Source organism: Cloeon dipterum, chromosome 4 (genome assembly GCF_949628265.1).
Source record: "Cloeon dipterum chromosome 4, ieCloDipt1.1, whole genome shotgun sequence".
Lineage (NCBI taxonomy): Eukaryota > Metazoa > Arthropoda > Insecta > Ephemeroptera > Baetidae > Cloeon > Cloeon dipterum.
The window spans coordinates 1,848,603-1,867,154 of record NC_088789.1 but is presented as its reverse complement, the minus strand read 5'-3'; the positions used below and the strand labels follow the sequence as shown (position 1 = coordinate 1,867,154).

Below are 18,552 nucleotides of genomic sequence, written 5' to 3'. Positions count from 1 at the left end.
TGCAAGAATAATTCTGGATCAACCACCCCAGTCAATCTCTGAAATTGAAAGGATGTCATGCGCACGGTCGCTTGCAAACCGGTATCACTTATTGCGTTAATATTAAAGATGAAATGTTAAATTCTTGGTATTTTTTTTTTATCCATTTTTAGATAATGCAATCAACTCGCGATTTCGCGAACGAATGACACGAGACTCAATGGGAGAAGTCCAGTCTAGAAAAGGAACATCATGCCTCCACATCTAGGAATTTTATTGGAACGCTGCAGGCAATACGTAATATTCCGTGGAATTATAATTTACGCATGCAGGAGGTAGCGAGTCGGACTTCTTTTCACATCCATCTCAAATTTTTGTGGACTCATCGTAGCAATTCATTGGAATCAAATGTGCAAGCATCCAGCCCGTCGTTGACATCTAAATATCAATCAGATTCTCTATATTAAATAATTTTCTAATGATCTATTTTAATTGAATTTGTAACTTAAATAAAGGATTTTCTGGAGATAAATTGATTGAAAAGCTGCAGTAAACCAGATCAACTTTGACAAGTTTTCGGCATGAGGACCGTTTCCTAACAATAAAAAAGTTATATATACTTTGATCGTAAAATGCCTTTTGATACTACGACCACTGATATAGAGAGGGCGCTACAGTTCCCAACGCAAAGCTGCAGATAATTTTAAAGCTGCGCCATAAATGAAAAAGTGAAATGTGGTTCTCGTAAATAAATGCAGAGCTTTTTATATAATTTATTTCTCGTAGTTAGAGGTCATAAAAATTTTACAGTAGCATAATTCAAAGTTGCAAATATATAAACTTGCGCATTAAATTTTTTTTTGTACAATTGAAAGAGTCTCAAATTTATTTTGTGACATTTAAAATGCACGGATTTACTGGGAACGGATAGTTATTGGTGTAATATTTTGAAAGAAAAATAAATAACACTCTCTCGCACAGAACAGCATCAGGCCTCGAATTAAGCAGTATTTTACCTCGTGAACATAATTCTCACCTCAGAGAATAAGAATACTGTGAATCAGCGATCGTTGAATACGTGTCCGATTTTACTCATTGCTGAGCAACAATCAAATAGAGGAAACGGAATTTGTAATTTAAAAAAAAAAAATACCTGCGCGTACATTTTTGCTGTTTATAAATTTATTTTGTGATTGAATAAAATAGATTCAAACTAAACATTTACGGCCCAAATTGAAGACAATGAATGGAAAACGTATAAAAAACAGACAGCTTGAAATGCAGCTTTTTTGCAATATTTATTTAATCAATTTTCATTTTATTTTATCTATATGTACTCCGCCATGTGCATATATGACGTATTGGTATTTCATCCAAATATATATGAATTATTTATTGACAAGGCAAAAACTGGAATTAATTAGAACAATTTTTTCCTTAATATTTATAAGGTTATAAAAAAAAATTTGGACAGTTCTTAATTTAAAATAATTTTATTTATTTTTTGTATCCACACAACGGTACAGATATAAAATAATAATTTTACAATATTTTATTTCATATATATTAGATTCCAATTAATGTTTATAAAAGATAATAGATGATGTAGATAAAAGTGCATAATTTTGCTTCGCTAGTAGAAATGTTCGTCACAGTTTTAATTTTTAAGGAAAATTTTCATGTCAAGAGAATAAAACAATGCTTTCTTTGTCACCATTTTCAGTGGGTTGGCTGGGTCTCAATTCAGACGTCCCTTCAACCCTCCCCCTAACCACCCCGCCTTCAACCCTATTCCCAACTATAACTGAAAAAGTTAAATACTGCATTTAAAAATATTCCCTACTTTCTTTCAATCTTCTGCACTCTGATTTTTTTCAGTTTTTATTGATAGGAATGGTTGAAGGCTTGATTGAGGGAACAATTGGAATAAATAATATTGACTTGAGTCCCTCCCAGTATACAGGATAAATAATACTGTTTAATTTAGCTCAACAATATCTATTTCAAATCGTGTTTTTTTAAAATTTTTTTCCTGCTTTTGGAGCGTCAATAAAATGACCTTTATAGCAACGTCAGTAAAATTCAAATTATAGCCAATAAACGTGTACTTTGGGCTGAAATTATGTCTCAAAAAACCGTCTATTATGTATAAAAATAGCCGACCATTTCCTGAAAAAACGGTCTAATTTTCACAGCCCTGCCTCAAACGACATATATATCAGAACAATAAGATACGATTTCCTAAAGAGAAGGGTGCGCACGTGGGAAAAGACAATGAATGGCATTTTCACGCCTCTCGACGCGGGCGTTGACAAATTCAATACCGCGACGAATGGAGCGTGCGCCGGCCGGTCAGCTCCATTAGTTCAAATAAGCCGAACTGCAGCAGAGATTGCCCAACTTGACCGGCGTTTTGCACACACATTTCGCGCGCGGTGCACGCTCGAGTGCATGCACACGCGCCGCTGCATTAAAATTAACTGGCCGACCACAAAACGCCGAGTGAAACCGCTGACACCAAGTGTTATGTTACATGGTGTTTGGCCGTGATTAAAAATTTGCAATGCACATGCTTCGAGGTATAAAAGCGAGCGGATCTAGCCCAAAGGCATCCACTTCACCCTCAGCAAGCATTCAAGCAACATGAACACTCTTGTGGTAAGTCACTTGGCATTGGAACACTTCATTCGCTTATTGATGCACCAAAACTAAATTGTGTAATTTTTATATTTTCAAGGTGCAGTTTTAATTAAAATCTTAGTAGGGCATTTTGAGCTCTTATTAATCTGCATTTTTATCATAATTTTAAGTTTTGTTGTGAATGATTTACTTATTCAGAAAATTACACGATATTTAGCTAACCACTATATTAATCAAAACCTTTTTCCATCGCAAAAATCTGTTTTTGCGTTTTTTTCTGCAACTTTGCACATTTTCCCGAAACGCATGCATTTATAAAAGCCACTAGTTTCACCAAAAGAACGAAAATTTTAACGCTTTATCATAATTTTCCACAATTTCACTTTTTTGGCGCGAAATGTGACCTTTTCGGGGTTAAATTCGGAAAAATGCAGAACAACCCAAAACTGGTGGTTTTTCGGCTGTTTTTTCGCAAATGCTGCTATTTTATCATTTTCTTATACTATCAAAAAAATTTCAGATCTTCAGCCTGGCCTTCCTGGCCGCTTGTGCTTCGGCCTCCCCTGTGGCCGTGGCCACCTCGTACTCCAACTCGTATCTTGGATCGGGTTACGGTGGACTGTACGGCGATGACTATGGCTACAATGGCTATGGAGGCTACGGCAATGGCTACGGCAACGGCTACGGACTGGGATCCCTGGGATATGGACACGGCTATGGCGGCTATGGCTACCCCTACGGAAAGGCCACCTCTTACGCCAACACGCACTCCGTCGCCCTGGCCGCACCTCACTACGGCCAAGGATACGGCTATGGATCTGCTTATGGCGGATATGGACATGGACATGGACTTGGACTTGGATCTGCTTACGGATCTCACTATTACTAAAAATTAAGCCATGATGCCCTCTCAACGGTTGTAAATTATTGTTTGCGCTTGATATGCAGAAATATACGGTTGTACATATAAATAAATTGATAATTTAACAGGAAAAATGGAGTATGTAATTTTCATTTGAACTATTTTGATCATTATCATCCCCTCCCATTTTATTTTTTCAAAGTGAGATATGTTTAACCTTTGGCTACGAGGTCACTGGGTCCCAATAAACCGCTAAGTGGATAGCATTGGGGCCCAAGTGGCCGCAGAGGAACTTGGGCCCAATGTGGCAATCTTTTCACCGAGGTCTTTTATTGAAACGCCAGACATTTGTTCCTAAAGCCGCTGGAAAGGTGCGGAAACGAAGCAGCAAGTGGCGAGTCGACGCCGGTACGCCTCCCAGCCCCTTGAGCTATTTGAGCATTTCATCGAGTCTCTAAATTGCCATCTCTGACATTGGGCAGCCAGGAACTGCTCAAATATCTCCCACTGCTTTGACACTCCTGAGGATGCCTTAATAGTGCGAGTCAACGGGCTGGATTCTACTATTTCTATACACAAGTATTAAAGAAAAGTGGTCTTGCCAAGTGATAAAATTTATAAATAGAAACTTATAATTTATGAAGCTCACTTTATAGGTAAAATTCATAATACATTTTTCAAGAGTTGCTGACTGAATGTAATATAGAAACCTTTATATTCATTAAAGATGTTCTTGTATATTATATCACTCATCACAAAATAATGGCTTTACAAAATAAGAGAGTATTCTTTTCGAATGTGATAAGAACAGTTTATTGACACTGTGCCAAAAGCCACCAAAGCAAACAACAAGCATTGATCTGTGATTTAATTATTATATGTCTGTTGTACACCTTTGGTGTCTAATTCATTCAAAATAAAAGAGTATCTGAATCTGAAGCATAGGAACAATACGCAATACTGATCATATATTGTGGTGAGTGCCAGACTGGCTATATATATAGACGTAGCAGGCATTCCCCGATGCACTCCCTGTATATTTCATTTAAAATTGGCCCTTTGAAATCCCTCAGGCCGAGCGCCCCCCCCCCCCAACTGCTACGTTAGCGTCCTGAAAATTTTTTGCTCCTATCCGACATTAATTATGGTTTTTAATAAACCAAAATTTGATAACAAAATTAAATGAGAAGTACCACTACACTTCTGTAAAGGCACAGACTGACAAGGTTTTGCCTTGCTATAAAAAAACTACCAGAGACGCTCAATAACGAATGTCGTCTCACGCGCCTTTCATGTCAAATCAAATAAATTTAAACTCACAGGGAAATTAATTTGGATTCAGAGCTATAGCTTTAAAATATTAGAAGAAACCATGATTAAAATAATAATTCTTATTTGTATTAATTAATACATAATTTTATGTAAATCTGCACGTAACAGATTAGGAATGTTGCCCTAGTGAAGCATAAATAAACATCATTTGAAATGTGCGATTGCACCAAAGGTGTGTCCCTGTCCCTGATGGCTGCGTAATTGCGATGGGCGGGGAGAGTGGCGCGTGCAGAACAGGTGCCTATATCTGCACATCCACCTTAGGTGAGCTATATAAACTCGCCACTGCCTCACCAAAGCATCAGTTCGTCTGCAGCACAGCAAACAAACAGCCCAACCAACCAACATGAAATTCCTGGTGAGAATTAAATTTTAGAACTTAATTTTTTAATATTTCGTAAAACTGTTTCGCATAAGTTCATCACTAAAAATTCACCCTTTTTATCGCTCAGGTTTGCATCGCCCTCCTGGTCGCCGTGGCCGCCGCCGAGCCCGGATATGGCTACAACTCTTACAACTACGGCGTTGCCCCCTACCGCCACCACTACGTCGCCCCCGTCGCCACTTCCTACGCCAACGTGCACTCCGTGCACCGCGCCACCCCCGTTGCCTACGGATACGGCCACAGCCCCCTGGCCTACAACTCGTACGGCCGCGTCTACGGAAACGCTTACAACACCTACCCCGCCGCCTCTTCCTACAGCTACGGCCACAGGAACTACGCCCACAGCTACGGTCTCCACGGCCTCCACTACTAAGATTGTTTTTGACAGCGCATCCAACATCATTTCGATCTATTTATTGCCTTACATTTACATGTTTTGTGATCCAAGAATGTATAATAAAATTATCAGACTGATTCAAATATAATTTTTATCTTTTAATACTTTTTATCTCAACCTCTGGCTCGTTTTCAATCAAGAAAATAAATTTAAACATCCACAAAGTTTATATTGAGTTATGCTAAGCACATTTCTGCCAAAACTTAAATGATAAATTGGGAAGCTGTTTTAAATTAACTTTAGATGCAATGAAATGAAAAAATTCCAGATGACATAAACCACAACAAAATTGATCAACTGACACATTTGAGTTCCAAAAACTGCTAGAACAAGGCTTCAAATCCCTCTAAATATCCCTTTCTTAATTAAATCGCAGTTGTAAGCATTCAACCTGCCCGTTGGATCGCACTGTTATAATGCATTTGTTTTTGAGAATTTCAGCGATCTATTACTGTTTGTGCATTATCAGAGTTAGCGAAAAATGGTTAGTTAATAATTGTCTTGAAATAATGATCACCTTAGCTCAACGTGCTAATTTGCCGCTAGCTGCGGATTTCGCACCTTTCCAGCGGGCTTAGGGATAAATGTTTGTCGTTTCAGTAACAAGACCTCGAAGCAGAGAGGCGAAAGAATGTCCACATACAGCAGCTGTTTCTCCAAAAAAATATTGGAAATTGCCATTTTTAACGATTAAAATTACTTTCAAATTAAAAATGTCACAAAAAGATGCAAATAACTCGATCTTTAATAATTTCTCGGCTCGAATGACATCTCCTTTTTAAAATTACAAAATTTTACTTTGTTAATATGGTTTAAACAAAATACGGCTTGAATCTGTTAAAAATTGATATACCAAATTTTAAAAGAAAGATCCCAGAAAATATTTTGAAATCGATGTTTTTGGCAGCAGACAGCAAATTTAATTTATATAGTTTGTTTAAATTGTCAACATTATGGGCCAAATTCCTCTGCGCCCACTCGGGCCCCCTATATATGTTATCCACCTTGTGGTGCCATTGGGACTCGGTGAGCTCGTAAACCACGGAATGTCCTTAAGCAAAGTTTCAAGAAACAAACATTAACCTAATTTAATTTTTGGATAATATTTTATTGAAAATCAGGGAATTAAACACTTCGTTTTTTTAATTGTTATTAAGAAATTAACCGTTTAAAAGTCTCATGCCTTCGCGAATACATTAATTTCATTATTTCAAAAAATTTCCTCCTAATATTTTTTGCCGTTTACTTTAATTTTGATGGAAAAATGAATAGGTTCGTTTTACTTACAGTTTGTACTAAAGCGCGCATGAATTTTTATTTGGGCGATCACTCATGAGAGATTACCATTCTACACAATTACAAATATACTTTTATTGGATGAAATCTGTCTCACTATAAGAAAATAGAGCTTGAATGAAAATGAGTTTGAATTTCGCAATGCCCTACTATCCTGTAGTAAAACACCTTCTAGAATGTGTAAACTTTAACGCACGTTCTTTCATTTAAGCTAATGGCTTTTTCAATTAGTCGTGGATGTATAAGGATGTGTGGGGTTTAGTTGCCCTGGTGAAGCATAATAAACATCATTTGAAATGTGCGATTGCACCAAAGGTGTGTCCCTGATGGCTGCATGCGTAACTGCGACGGGCGGGGAGAGTGGCGCATGCAGAACAGGCGCCCATATATCGGCACATCCACCTTAGGTGCTATATAAACTCGCCACTGCCTTACCAAAGCATCAGTTCGTCTGCAGCACAGCAAACAAACAGCCCAACCAACCAACATGAAATTCCTGGTGAGAATTTGATTTTAAAACTTTTTCAAATATTTTTAATATTTTGTGAAATTTTAACACTAAAAATTCACCCTTTTTGTCCCTCAGGTTTGCATCGCCCTGCTGGTCGCCGTGGCCGCCGCCGAGCCCGGATATGGCTACAACTCTTACAACTACGGCGTTGCCCCTTACAGGCACCACTACGTCGCCCCCGTCGCCACCTCCTACGCCAACGTGAACTCCGTGCACCGCGCCGCCCCCGTCGCCTACGGATACGGCCACAGCCCCCTGGCCTACAACTCCTACGGTCGCGTCTACGGAAACGCTTACAACACCTACCCCGCCGCCTCTTCCTACAGCTACGGCCACAGGAACTACGCCCACAGCTACGGTCTCCACGGCCTCCACTACTAAGATTGTTTTTGACAGCGCATCCAACATCATTTCGATCTATTTATTCCCACATAATGATATCCGCTCAAATGTTTCGTGATCCAAGAATGTATAATAAATTTATCAGACTGATTTAAATATAAATTTATATTTTAATCCTATCGATCTCAACCTATTGGCTTAATATCATCTACAAGACTTGTAAACTTGAACGTCTACTGTTAAAAGGTACTTTTTATATGCTACCCAATTTAAAATTACTTTTATAGCATCCAACCAGTTACATGCGAAGCATATTTTAGCAAAACATTAATAAAATATAGGATATTTATAAAAATTGGCCACTGAAATCATTTACTTTAAATTTAAAGAAATATTTGCATTATTTAAAGTAAATTTTAGTATTTTTAGACCATGTGACAACAAAATAATGGCACACTTTAATTTTCAACAATAAACTTTGTCTCTAAAATCAAAATAAACATATCTATATTTATTTGCACTGTTATTATATTAGTATAAATTGTGGAACACATTTTCAAACGAGTCTCCTTTCGTCGTAATAGTCGTAAGATTGTTAAAATCAGATTTATGATATTTAGAGGTGTCAGCCAGCCAACTAGCCGAGCTAAGCAGCGCCCGCCGCAGTGTATCTGGCTAAGCTGCGCCAGCCACGCCAGCCTCCGGTGAAAAAGGTCACAAATTTAAAATGACTCGAAATATGTTTTCCGGCCCTTCGAGCCGTTATGCACTATCAAACTTTACGTTTAAAATATTGTCAGCCGCGCCGACCGCCAGCCGCCGGTGAAAATGGCCAGCCGCCGCCTTAAATTTTGCGGCTGAGGCCTCTAGATATTTTGTAGGAAATTTAAATGGTGTTCATGCCTCGTCCACTCCAACAGTTAGATATTGAAATTTTATCATGTGACCTTTGAGCTAAATATGCAAATAATTTCACAGGAAAATATCGGTGTAAAAGTAATTAATAGTAATTTGATCATCAGCATTCATATAAGGCATAAATTGCAAAGTGAATCAGCAACGCAGATCTGTAAGAGTAAGGTTTGCAGCACGATTTCATCCATTAATATATGAGCCAGTGGAGTGCGAAGGGCAATAAATAAATCTGTCGCGGGCTCGCATATACAAACGATCAAAGAGAGCAAAGACTTTATGACCATAATTAAACGTCTCAGCCTTACAATGAGTGTCGCTGTTGCAAATCCAAGTAAACAACCCGCTTTTATGTAACAGATATTATCACAAAATTCTGCAACGAGTGCAAAGACAAGGTTAAAAATTAGTAGTTTTTTTAAGGCGTTGCTCGGCGCGCGAAAGCTATCAAGTCTAATTTACACATTGAGTCTGAAAACGCACAACGCGTGTGATTTAATTTTGAATCAGAGTGAAGAATTTAGCCATGCATGTCTGTAGTAATCCGCACAACGTTATGATGTGTGAGCTGCGATGTTTATCAATGTTCCCTTGCATAACACGAGTGCGCAATGCCATTTCACTCTCGTTTCTTCGCGCACTTTTCACATGGTAGATAATTTATTGATAATTAATTTCCTGAAACAATCACCATCTTGATCCAGCTCGGAGAAAAAGTTCAGAAAAACAAAGAAAAATGGAGAGCTAATTTTAAGCTATTAAAACTCAAATCTCATGTTGTCCTTTTCCTTTCATTTCGTCCTAATAATTAAGACAATCACGAATTACCGGCGTGACTTTCCAAATCGCAAATTTGTCTCAATAAAGTTTTAACAAGATCAATCTCGCTAATAGCATTGAGAGTGGCACAATAATTGTTACAGAATCAGGATATGCATTTTGATCAATACATACGTTCACGAAATCACGTTCACCATTATTGTTTATATCGCGGGCAAACCCAGCCAGCAAGAGTTGACCGCAACGTTGCACTGCATTTTAGCCGAAAGTTTTAACCTTGATTTATTCGCATTTGAAGGAATAATAACGAACAGCATTTACGCGTGACTTAGCGACAAAAATGTTAATTCCTAATTAGTTTTCAAGGAGCCCTGATTGCGTTCGCGCGACCTGGTTGTAAATATTGCTAATTTCTTTATTGGACTATGTTAAATGCTTCCGGAAATAAATAGTATTCCTGCAGGCGGATACGCATATTGACAAGGTCTTGCAGGTAATTTGAATAATATTCGTTTGGTATTTTCAATATGCACACGACCCAATTAGAAAAAGAGCAAAGTGAAAGATGCATAATTCTGATTTTGTACTTTTGATGAATAGTCCGATTATAATGAGGTTTGAATTGGGCTCCATTCTCGTAATTATTATTTATAATTATTAGCTAGGTAAATAAAGAAATATTACATTGAATTTAAATTCCATCTATGATTGGTTCGTGTGTAGAATAACTTATTTTAAACTAGCATCTCATTGATTTGCATAATTAATCATGCACGGTAAAATCTTTCCAGTGTTTCTTTGAATCAGCTGCCTTAATTTGGCAAGGAAATCGAACGCTAACACACAAGAAACCAATCAGACTCTCGTCCTCAAGCGATTTTGTCTATTCTCCTTTTGTTTCCGCGGTTGGAGGCCTTCAAAAATCACCGCCCGCTCGGCCTCAGCGTGCCAAGTTGATTTGCCATAATAACCCTCCGTTGGAAGAAACGTGATCACTTTTTAAAGAACGAAAAAACAAATCATCGTCATGCTCTGCAGCCAGCAGGCAAGCTCTCCAAAAAAAGGAAATAAGCGCGTGCGGCAAGGTAAGTGATTATAATTATCGCAGTGCACACTTGAGTGAGCAAATCTCCGCAGCCGCCGCTTTTTCATGCAGTGCGAGTATTGCACCAAAGGTGTGGTGTCCCTGATGGCCAAAGGGCTGCGTAATTGCGACGGGCGGGGGGAGTGGCGCGTGCAGAAGAGGTGCCTGTCTGCACATCCACCTTGGGTGCGCTATATAAACTCCGCCACTGCCTCACCAAAGCATCAGTTCGTCTGCAGCACAGCAAACAAACAGCCCAACCAACCAACATGAAATTCCTGGTAAGAAATTTTAACATTTTGTAAAATTTAAACTCTAAAAAACCACCCTCAGGTTTGCATCGCCCTCCTGGCCGCCGTGGCCTCCGCCGAGCCCGGAGTTTTGGGCTACAACTCTTACGGCTACGCCGCCGCCCCCTACGGCCACCACTATGCCGCCCCCGTCGTCAAGGCCATCGCCCCCGTCGCCACCTCCTACGCTAACGTGCACTCCGTGCACCACGCCGCCCCCGTCGCCTACGGATACGGCCACAGCCCCCTGGCCTACAACTCGTACGGCCGCGTCTACGGAAACGCTTACAACACCTACCCCGCCGCCTCCGCCTACAGCTACGGCTACAAGAACTACGCCCACGGCTACGGTCTCCACGGCCTCCACTACTAAGCGAATGCACCAAAGATTTTTAACCACATCAAACACCATTTCGAGTTATTTATTATACCACACACATCGATTTATATTGTGATCCCGCAGAGTGTAAAATAAATTCACCCGACTGATTTGACTGTAAAAAACATGATTTCAATTCTCACCTTCCATCAATGATTTTTACAAATGTCCTAATTAAGAAGCAACATGCATTCACCAATTAAGCCGTAAAATGGTGTGTTAAGATCATAAAAGTGCAAGTTCCTGGGAGATTGAAACATGACCGATTTAAATAGAAAAAACCGTGGTCCGTGACAGCATCATATAGTACTATAGATATCGTGATGTAATGCATTATAAAAGCGAGCAATTTCTCTCCGGAATGCGTTTTCCCTGTAGTTCAATGCTAAAGCTATGCATGCATCAGCGGCTTCTTGTGTTGTTCTTTAATGATGGGAAATTACACAACTGTTCCACCCATATTATTTTGACTCTCGTCAGGAAAGAAATAAGAAAATCAGATCACGCCGCAGTAACAAAACTGGTTTGATTTTATTTTATCGTTAATTGATGAAACGCAAACTCGGCTCGCACAGCATGTCATAACAAAAATTATGCAACGCCGGTCTTGTTCTCGAACGAGACCACACATACACACACACAATCTGTAAAGAGCGTTTACCCAACCATAATAATCAAGCGGCGCGACCTGCCTCACTGCGTTAATTGTACTGAATATGAGCAGTCGCCTGACCTAGCCACAAAAGTGACATTTCTAGCATTGTTCCTTGAGTTACCGAGGAGAGGAGGAGTCCTATTTGTGCATGCACCTGTTGCCCTCTCATATAAATAAAGGAGACAATCGCATTCGAATCACATCTCAGGTACCCACCAAAGCAGTGAGCAACCAACATGAAGACTGCCTTCGTAAGTTCCATTTATTCAGTTAATTTATTGCCACTGCGTAAGACTGAGTTTCTTTCAAATTTTCAAATGTAGTTTATTTTCAAAGGTTTGGAGTATTGCCTTGCTAGTCAAACTCTTCTTTTTGAAGGGGTTCCTTATTTTAGATCATTAATTGGTTTAAATCGTCATAGTTTTACAACGACTTAAATTAAATTTTTAAAAAATCATGTGTATAGAGTGAAAATTTATCAAATGATTTGAAGAATTTGCGTTTACTCTCATAATTCAACCAAGTTAAATTCGCTTTAAATCAGCTTGTCCGTGGAAGTGAAACGAGAGAATCTGATAAAATAATTTTAATGCACCAGTTGGGTAAGCCCTCAGTGTATACTGTCAATTTTAAGGAACTTCCGCTGCGATTTGACCCTCAATCCTTCTGCTGTGCATTATGCTTCTAGAATTATTTCTTGAGACGTGCTGAAAACATAAATCAGTCCAGCCATTCGCCGTAGAAACATCGGAAAAGATTTTTTGGATTTAAAGAATATCAGTTTTTACGATTCTACGGCGATTGGCTCAACCGATTTCGGTTTTCAGCCCGTCAAAAGAAAAGATATTAAGTGAAGAATGCACAGTGGCAGGATTGAATCTAAAATCGCAGCGCAAAAGTGTCCTTATAAATTTCAAGCAAATGCCCCCATTTCACACTATGCCTTACCTTTCCAGGTGATTGTCTGCATTGTGGCCATGGCCGGCGCTGCTGCTCCGCGCGACAAGAGAGGCTACGCCGTCGCCGCCGCCCCCGCCGTCTACCAAGCCGCGCCGGCCCTCTACCACGCTCCAGCTCCCGCTGTATACCACGCTCCTGCTCCCGCCGTGTACCACGCTCCGGTGGCCTACCACCCTGCACCCGCCGTGGCTGTAGCTGCCCCCGCGTACCATGCTCCGCTGGCCTATCACGCCCCCGCGATGGCCTACCCCGTCGGCTACACTGGATACAGCGGATACAGTGGATACACCCTGCACCGCCGCTAATCACCAACACCACCCCGGCACGCGGAATAATTTAAGCATTTCTTTTTTAAATATTTTGGAACAAAAATATGAGTACCGATGATGTCTTTTACAAGAAATCTGAGTTTTAATCAAAATACAAGTCTGGTTAAAGGATAGTTTTGTCTTTTGTATCTTATACTGATATGATTTACAGCGCATGTAGCTTATTTTCTATAAAAAAGTTTGTATCTCTTTCATGTTTACGTAAATGTGCAATCTCTTTCATATAAAATAAATTAGGTGTTTGCCACACATACAATAATCATATATTACCTATAATTAACAGTACCAATTTTACAATTACGCCCGCACCTGCGTCGCTTTTAGCAGTGGACGGATCTCTTCTGTTACAATTTCCGTGTATTTCGGCCTGGGAGATTCCACTTGGATGAAAATTATGTGTGCGATAAACTGCAATGATAACATTGCCTTAATTAAAGGAAAAATCTTTTATAAATTCAAGAAACTCACTGATAAGGCGTGAGTGCCGATAACCACTAGGGTTCCCCATCTGAAGCCGACCAAGTCCAGCATCACACCTCCAATCGAAGGCCCGACGAATGCTCCTAAGGCAAAGGCAGATGCCCACAATCCCGATACCATTGCGTATGTGGAAATATCGTTAGAAAAGCCATTCTTCCTACAAAAACCAAGAAAAATGAATAGCCATTGTCTACATAAGACAATATCGTCTTACACTGCTGATTGAAGGGCACCAATAAATGCAGTAACCAGCGAGCAACCGATTCCCGTGCCGTGAATCATCAAGCCAATTATCACCATCCACAAAACACTAAAATTGTAGGAATGAAATTTATATCATTAGATTGAATTAAAATTTACGTGTCAATTGCGAAGAACGGTGACGGTCCAATTAGAAAATACGAAAAGGCAATGCAAAAGTTTCCCACGGAGGCCAAAACCTTTGGGCCGACTCCCCTGTCGCAAAGGAAGCCAGCGAATGGCGCGACGATGGCGTACATCCCACCGCTGATGATGAACATAAAACCCATGAGCACAGGACTCAGATTGAACTGCAATTCAAATTCAGAATTTATTTTTCATTTCAAAATATTTGCATATAGTTATATTTACCTGTCTCAGATGAGGCTCAAGAGTCGCTGCAATAAATCCCAAACTCATTGATGACGCAACAATGGATGCTGCTGAAAGTGCTACTGAAGGCACCCTCAGAATAGCAAGCAATCCTAAATATTTTAAAATCTTAAAATCGTTACCGATAATTGAAAGTGTTAAGGTATACCTGAATTACGAGAAGCAACCACACTTGAAGCGTCTAATTGTATTGTTTCTCCGGGTAAGAGCAACACAGAGACAGTTCCGCCGACTAAAAGTACAATTCCAGTAACTAAAAAGGGCAGCACGAATCCTCCAAACTAGAAGAGACACAATTTCTTAAACTATTTCTTATTGGAATTTTTTTATTAATTTTACTACGTGTTTTGAAATCATGGGGCATAATAACATGGTCTTTGACGAATTTTCTGAGCACACCAATCAATTCTTGCTGAGGGATGAATTAGTTAAAGTGGATATTTAAAGTCCAGCGCGACGTGCGAACTTTTTTCCCGGCAAAACAATACGAATGCGAGAACTGCGCATGCGTGAGAGCTGGTTTGAGCACTCACAGAGAGACCGCCTGTACAAATGACTTCTTTGTCAGATCAAGCCAGCTTTGACGCATGCGCACTTCTCACATTCATATTGTTTTGGCGGGAAAAAAGTTCACACGTCGCGCTGGACTTTAAATATCCACTTTAACTAATTCCACCCTCAGCAAGAATCGATTGGTGTGCTCAGAAAATTCGTCAAAGACGGTCTTTTCTTTAAACATTGGGATCAAGTTAACAAAAAGTGTAGAATACAGGTTATTGAATAAAGACAAACATTTCTTGATCAACAAACAAAAGATTCAGACTGTGAGTGAAATGGAGTGTAATTAACCTCCAATAGGAAACGCGGCGAGTGCACTTTTCTCTATATATTAAGTGTGTCGCGTGCACAAGGCAGGCCGTTGACGTCTTTGAAATCCAGATATCGGAATGAAATCGACACTGCCATAATGCGGCTAGGATTTGCATACAAATAAGAAAAATAATATATGGTGCGATAATCACCTGGTAAAGAACACCGCCGACCGTTGGTCCAACAATCAAGCCAAGGCCGAAAAACGTCTCCAGTGACGCCTGCGTGTGAATAGTATAGTTAATAGAGCTGTAATTAATTATTCAATGTCTCGATTGACTTACGAAAGTAGTCGCGACCGACTCTGGAAATTCAGCCGCTATAATGGAAAAGGTGGCTGTCAGTGTTCCTGCAGAACCGAGCGCCTCGACAATTCTAACAGCAAACGAGAGGGCGAGGAAGGATGTGTGATCTTCCACGTAGTCGAGGACCCTGCAATTAGCGCGATGAGTGGATCACGGAAATAGAAGTTAAATTTTCAATCATACCCAAATAGGATGCAACTGACTGCTGTGACGAATATACCTGCATTGTATACAAATCTTGGCCCCAATTTTGGAAGCTAAAATATATTTGTCCATAGTTGATAAATTAATTGGAAATAATTTTTCAAATTATTTGTTACTTACATACATTCCAAATATAGGGCAAGTTATAAAGCACGTCAGTTCATAAATTCCAAACACAAAACCATATTCCGTGGCTGTAGCTCCCTTCCTTTCAGCCTGGAAAGTTCAATAACTCACGTAAGTTAGGTAACACTCAAGAAATATGTTTTTCGGTCCATAATTTTAAAGAAACCTGACACATGAAATATTGTTAAACAATTTTCTTAAAATTACAGGTGGTATTATTTGGTAAGATCGAATTTGTTGATTTAAAAAATCCAACGCTTTATTAGAGATTCTAATAATTTATTTATTCAAATATAACTACTACAACTCATCATAATTATTCTTCTTTTCTTTTGAGGAAATTTAAAATACTTGTTATATTTCAATATTTCTAAACTCGAGGTTGTGTCGATGAACTAGGAGAACCTTTTACTTTTAGTGGTGTAATATTCTCGACTCTTATTTATCAAGTAAAAAATTAAAATTATCCATGTTCAAATCTCTGTACTAGCATATCTATTATAAATTAATATACACTGCTTGTAAATTTTGATACCAAAAAAGTTGAACATTAGTTTGAATATTGTCACAAACGCGTAATTTTAAATTATACTATTTTTTACTATATTTTTCTTATACATTCTGGGGTGCGTACACGCGTTCTGAGCATTTTGATCACCGATTAGAAACGACCCTACAAAAGTGGAATCCAAATTAATTGTCTGTGCCAATACTCATTACTTAAATTAGCAACTCCTTGTCATAGAGAATAATAAAGTGAATAATTACACACTCATACAATAAGCTGGTTGCATTTGACAGCAATCGTTTAATTTTAGCGTGACATAATTATGTGTTAAAAGAGTTTACGCTTTTATTATAAATTAATTGAAAAATACAACATTTTTGATAAATCCTGTGCTTTATTTTGCCAGCAAGAATAACTAACTAAGAAAGGTGTACAAATTGTTACGTAATAAACTTTATTAAGGTGACGAAAAACTATTTCGTTCTAGAAAACTGACGAGAACATATTTTTCAAGCTGGAAAATTCCATCTCTATATATTAAAATTTGGGAAAGAAGCAGAATTTATTTCAAGAATTTATAGTCGATTTAGATGGTTTATAAGACGGTTCTAATTGTTCAAACTGCTTGATTTGTGCTCTTTCACGTTTCTACAATAGTTGTAAGATCAGTAAAAATCATTCAATCGTGTAAAATTGTCACCAAAGCGTTTTACCAGCGAGAGAGGATTGTAGCTTTTGAATAGTGCCTTCCAGAAATCTTTTCTAATCGTTAACGTAAAGAAATTGAACAGATATTTCTTAGATTAAAGGTATAGCCACTGGTTAGGGTAGTTGGGGGAAGTCAAGAGCGTGAGAACCAAACTCACTTGCACAAGGAGCGAAACACCTGACATAGCACAGAGAATTTGAACGGTTACAACATTTTTTTGCCTCCATTCCGACCTCAGCACAATTGAAATTTATTTCTATCAGAAATTTGTCCCTTCAAGCCGCTGGAAAGGTGTGAAAACCAGCAAGTGGCGAGTCGGCGCCGGTGCGCCTCCCAGCCTGTTGAGCTATTTAAACATTTCAAAACTCTAAATTAACCACCTTTTGTCATCTCTGGTCACATTCGGTAGCCAGAAATAGTTCTCCGGAATGCTCAAATATCTGCCATTACTCTGACACTCCTGAGAATGCCTCAACAATGCGACAAAAATTGTTTTCCTGTTTTAAAATAATTTAATTATGCGATGGACCTATAAACACTAAGACGTAAAATTATAATAACTCACCTCCTGAGGGTAGAATGGTGCCTGCAGCGAGATGCACAAGGCTGCAATAAAATTGGCGATGCCGAATACCACCACCGTGAGCCATTGCCTCTTGGTCAGTTTTTTGCTGGTTTTTTTCACGGAAGTAGCGTCCGACAACGAGAACGCCGAAATTTCTGTCGAGTTGTCTTTGATCAAGAGCTGTTTTTCGTCGAAAGCCATACTAGCGCACCACCGATCGATGGCCCCGCTGTTGGATTAATTGAATAGTACACAGCGCGCTGCGTTTGCACTCGGCCCTGACAGTGGAGTGAAGCGTGCCGAGGGTAAATCGTAATAAAGATGCGTTAAACCAGCCAGCGCTGCTGGATGTCGTCGCCGAGAAGCAACTAGTCGGTCTCGTGACAAGTGCATCGGATAGGATGGGAGCGTTTATATCAACCTATGAAACCGTGCGCGAGTCTTGCACTGCTCCCGCGGCTATTTATTCTTATTTGGCATGGATAAACAGAGACGCTTCAGAGCACACTGCACCAACGCGCAGCCCGGTGAGTCGTCCGACACAAATCTCCGAGTGCCTGCCCGGTGATAGAGGAATTTTTATCTGCATCTTTTGTTTGCACTCGATAAGCTGATCGTTCGTTTCGAAAGAGCAAGCAGAATTTTTAAAAATATATTTTATCTTTCACCATCGAATTTTTCAATGAATGAAATTAAATAATGTTTTCCCCTGATTTCCCAAAGAGAAGTTTATTTTTTCATCTATAAATCTCATTTAATATCAAAATGACAGGGTAACAATTGAAAATTGTTTGAATTGTTGGATTCAATAAGCAGTTGTACGATAAAAAATTGGTTCTAATAAAATAGAACCTTGTACAAAATTTTTTTTCCATTTTCCCCAAAAATTTCTAGCGCTTGAGCACATTTTCTTGACAGATTTCGATTCTTCTCGTCGAGACCTGTCCAAAAGCGTGTTTAGGGAAACTCTTTGTTGTGAAATAGGATTTCAAGTAAGGAGACAGAGCTAACTTTGCAGC

At 39.2% G+C, this 18,552-nt stretch overlaps 6 protein-coding genes across 6 annotated transcripts; 5 read left to right on the top strand and 1 right to left on the bottom strand.

Moving 5' to 3' along the window:
• Positions 1–2,494: 2,494 nt before the first annotated feature.
• LOC135942951 (keratin-associated protein 6-2-like) lies at positions 2,495–3,615 on the top strand. The gene is made up of 2 exons (XM_065489309.1): positions 2,495–2,637; positions 3,140–3,615. The coding sequence occupies exons 1-2, from the start codon at positions 2,623–2,625 to the stop codon at positions 3,506–3,508; spliced, it is 384 nt and encodes a 127-aa protein (XP_065345381.1). The 5' UTR covers positions 2,495–2,622; the 3' UTR covers positions 3,509–3,615.
• A 1,481-nt stretch (positions 3,616–5,096) lies between these two features.
• Positions 5,097–5,683, top strand: LOC135943212 (uncharacterized). The gene is made up of 2 exons (XM_065489669.1): positions 5,097–5,171; positions 5,266–5,683. Exons 1-2 carry the CDS (start codon positions 5,160–5,162, stop codon positions 5,569–5,571), a joined length of 318 nt encoding a protein of 105 aa, XP_065345741.1. The 5' UTR covers positions 5,097–5,159; the 3' UTR covers positions 5,572–5,683.
• A 1,611-nt stretch (positions 5,684–7,294) lies between these two features.
• LOC135942930 (uncharacterized) lies at positions 7,295–7,906 on the top strand. The gene is made up of 2 exons (XM_065489284.1): positions 7,295–7,390; positions 7,478–7,906. The coding sequence occupies exons 1-2, from the start codon at positions 7,379–7,381 to the stop codon at positions 7,781–7,783; spliced, it is 318 nt and encodes a 105-aa protein (XP_065345356.1). The 5' UTR covers positions 7,295–7,378; the 3' UTR covers positions 7,784–7,906.
• A 2,755-nt stretch (positions 7,907–10,661) lies between these two features.
• On the top strand, positions 10,662–11,314 carry LOC135942575 (larval cuticle protein F1-like). Its single transcript, XM_065488752.1, has 2 exons — positions 10,662–10,801; positions 10,854–11,314. Exons 1-2 carry the CDS (start codon positions 10,790–10,792, stop codon positions 11,181–11,183), a joined length of 342 nt encoding a protein of 113 aa, XP_065344824.1. The 5' UTR covers positions 10,662–10,789; the 3' UTR covers positions 11,184–11,314.
• Positions 11,315–11,909: 595 nt separating this feature from the next.
• Positions 11,910–13,395, top strand: LOC135941884 (uncharacterized). Its single transcript, XM_065487651.1, has 2 exons — positions 11,910–12,095; positions 12,801–13,395. Exons 1-2 carry the CDS (start codon positions 12,081–12,083, stop codon positions 13,107–13,109), a joined length of 324 nt encoding a protein of 107 aa, XP_065343723.1. The 5' UTR covers positions 11,910–12,080; the 3' UTR covers positions 13,110–13,395.
• Positions 13,232–17,881, bottom strand: LOC135941881 (MFS-type transporter SLC18B1-like). Its single transcript, XM_065487649.1, has 11 exons — positions 17,534–17,881; positions 15,746–15,841; positions 15,605–15,678; positions 15,401–15,548; positions 15,269–15,337; positions 14,395–14,527; positions 14,226–14,338; positions 13,974–14,164; positions 13,828–13,923; positions 13,602–13,770; positions 13,232–13,541 (listed from the first exon to the last, which is right to left on the bottom strand). The coding sequence occupies exons 1-11, from the start codon at positions 17,732–17,734 to the stop codon at positions 13,431–13,433; spliced, it is 1,401 nt and encodes a 466-aa protein (XP_065343721.1). The 5' UTR covers positions 17,735–17,881; the 3' UTR covers positions 13,232–13,430.
• Positions 17,882–18,552: the final 671 nt, after the last annotated feature.

Coding starts and splice junctions, on each gene's coding strand:
- LOC135941881 (XM_065487649.1), bottom strand. CDS start 17,734: ATGGCTTTCGACGAAAAACAGCTCTTGATCAAAGACAACTCGACAGAA. Junction 15,549..15,604: donor GTCAGTTGCATCCTATTTGG/GTATGATTGAAA, acceptor CGCTAATTGCAG/GGTCCTCGACTACGTGGAAG. Junction 14,339..14,394: donor GGTTGCTTCTCGTAATTCAG/GTATACCTTAAC, acceptor TAAAATATTTAG/GATTGCTTGCTATTCTGAGG.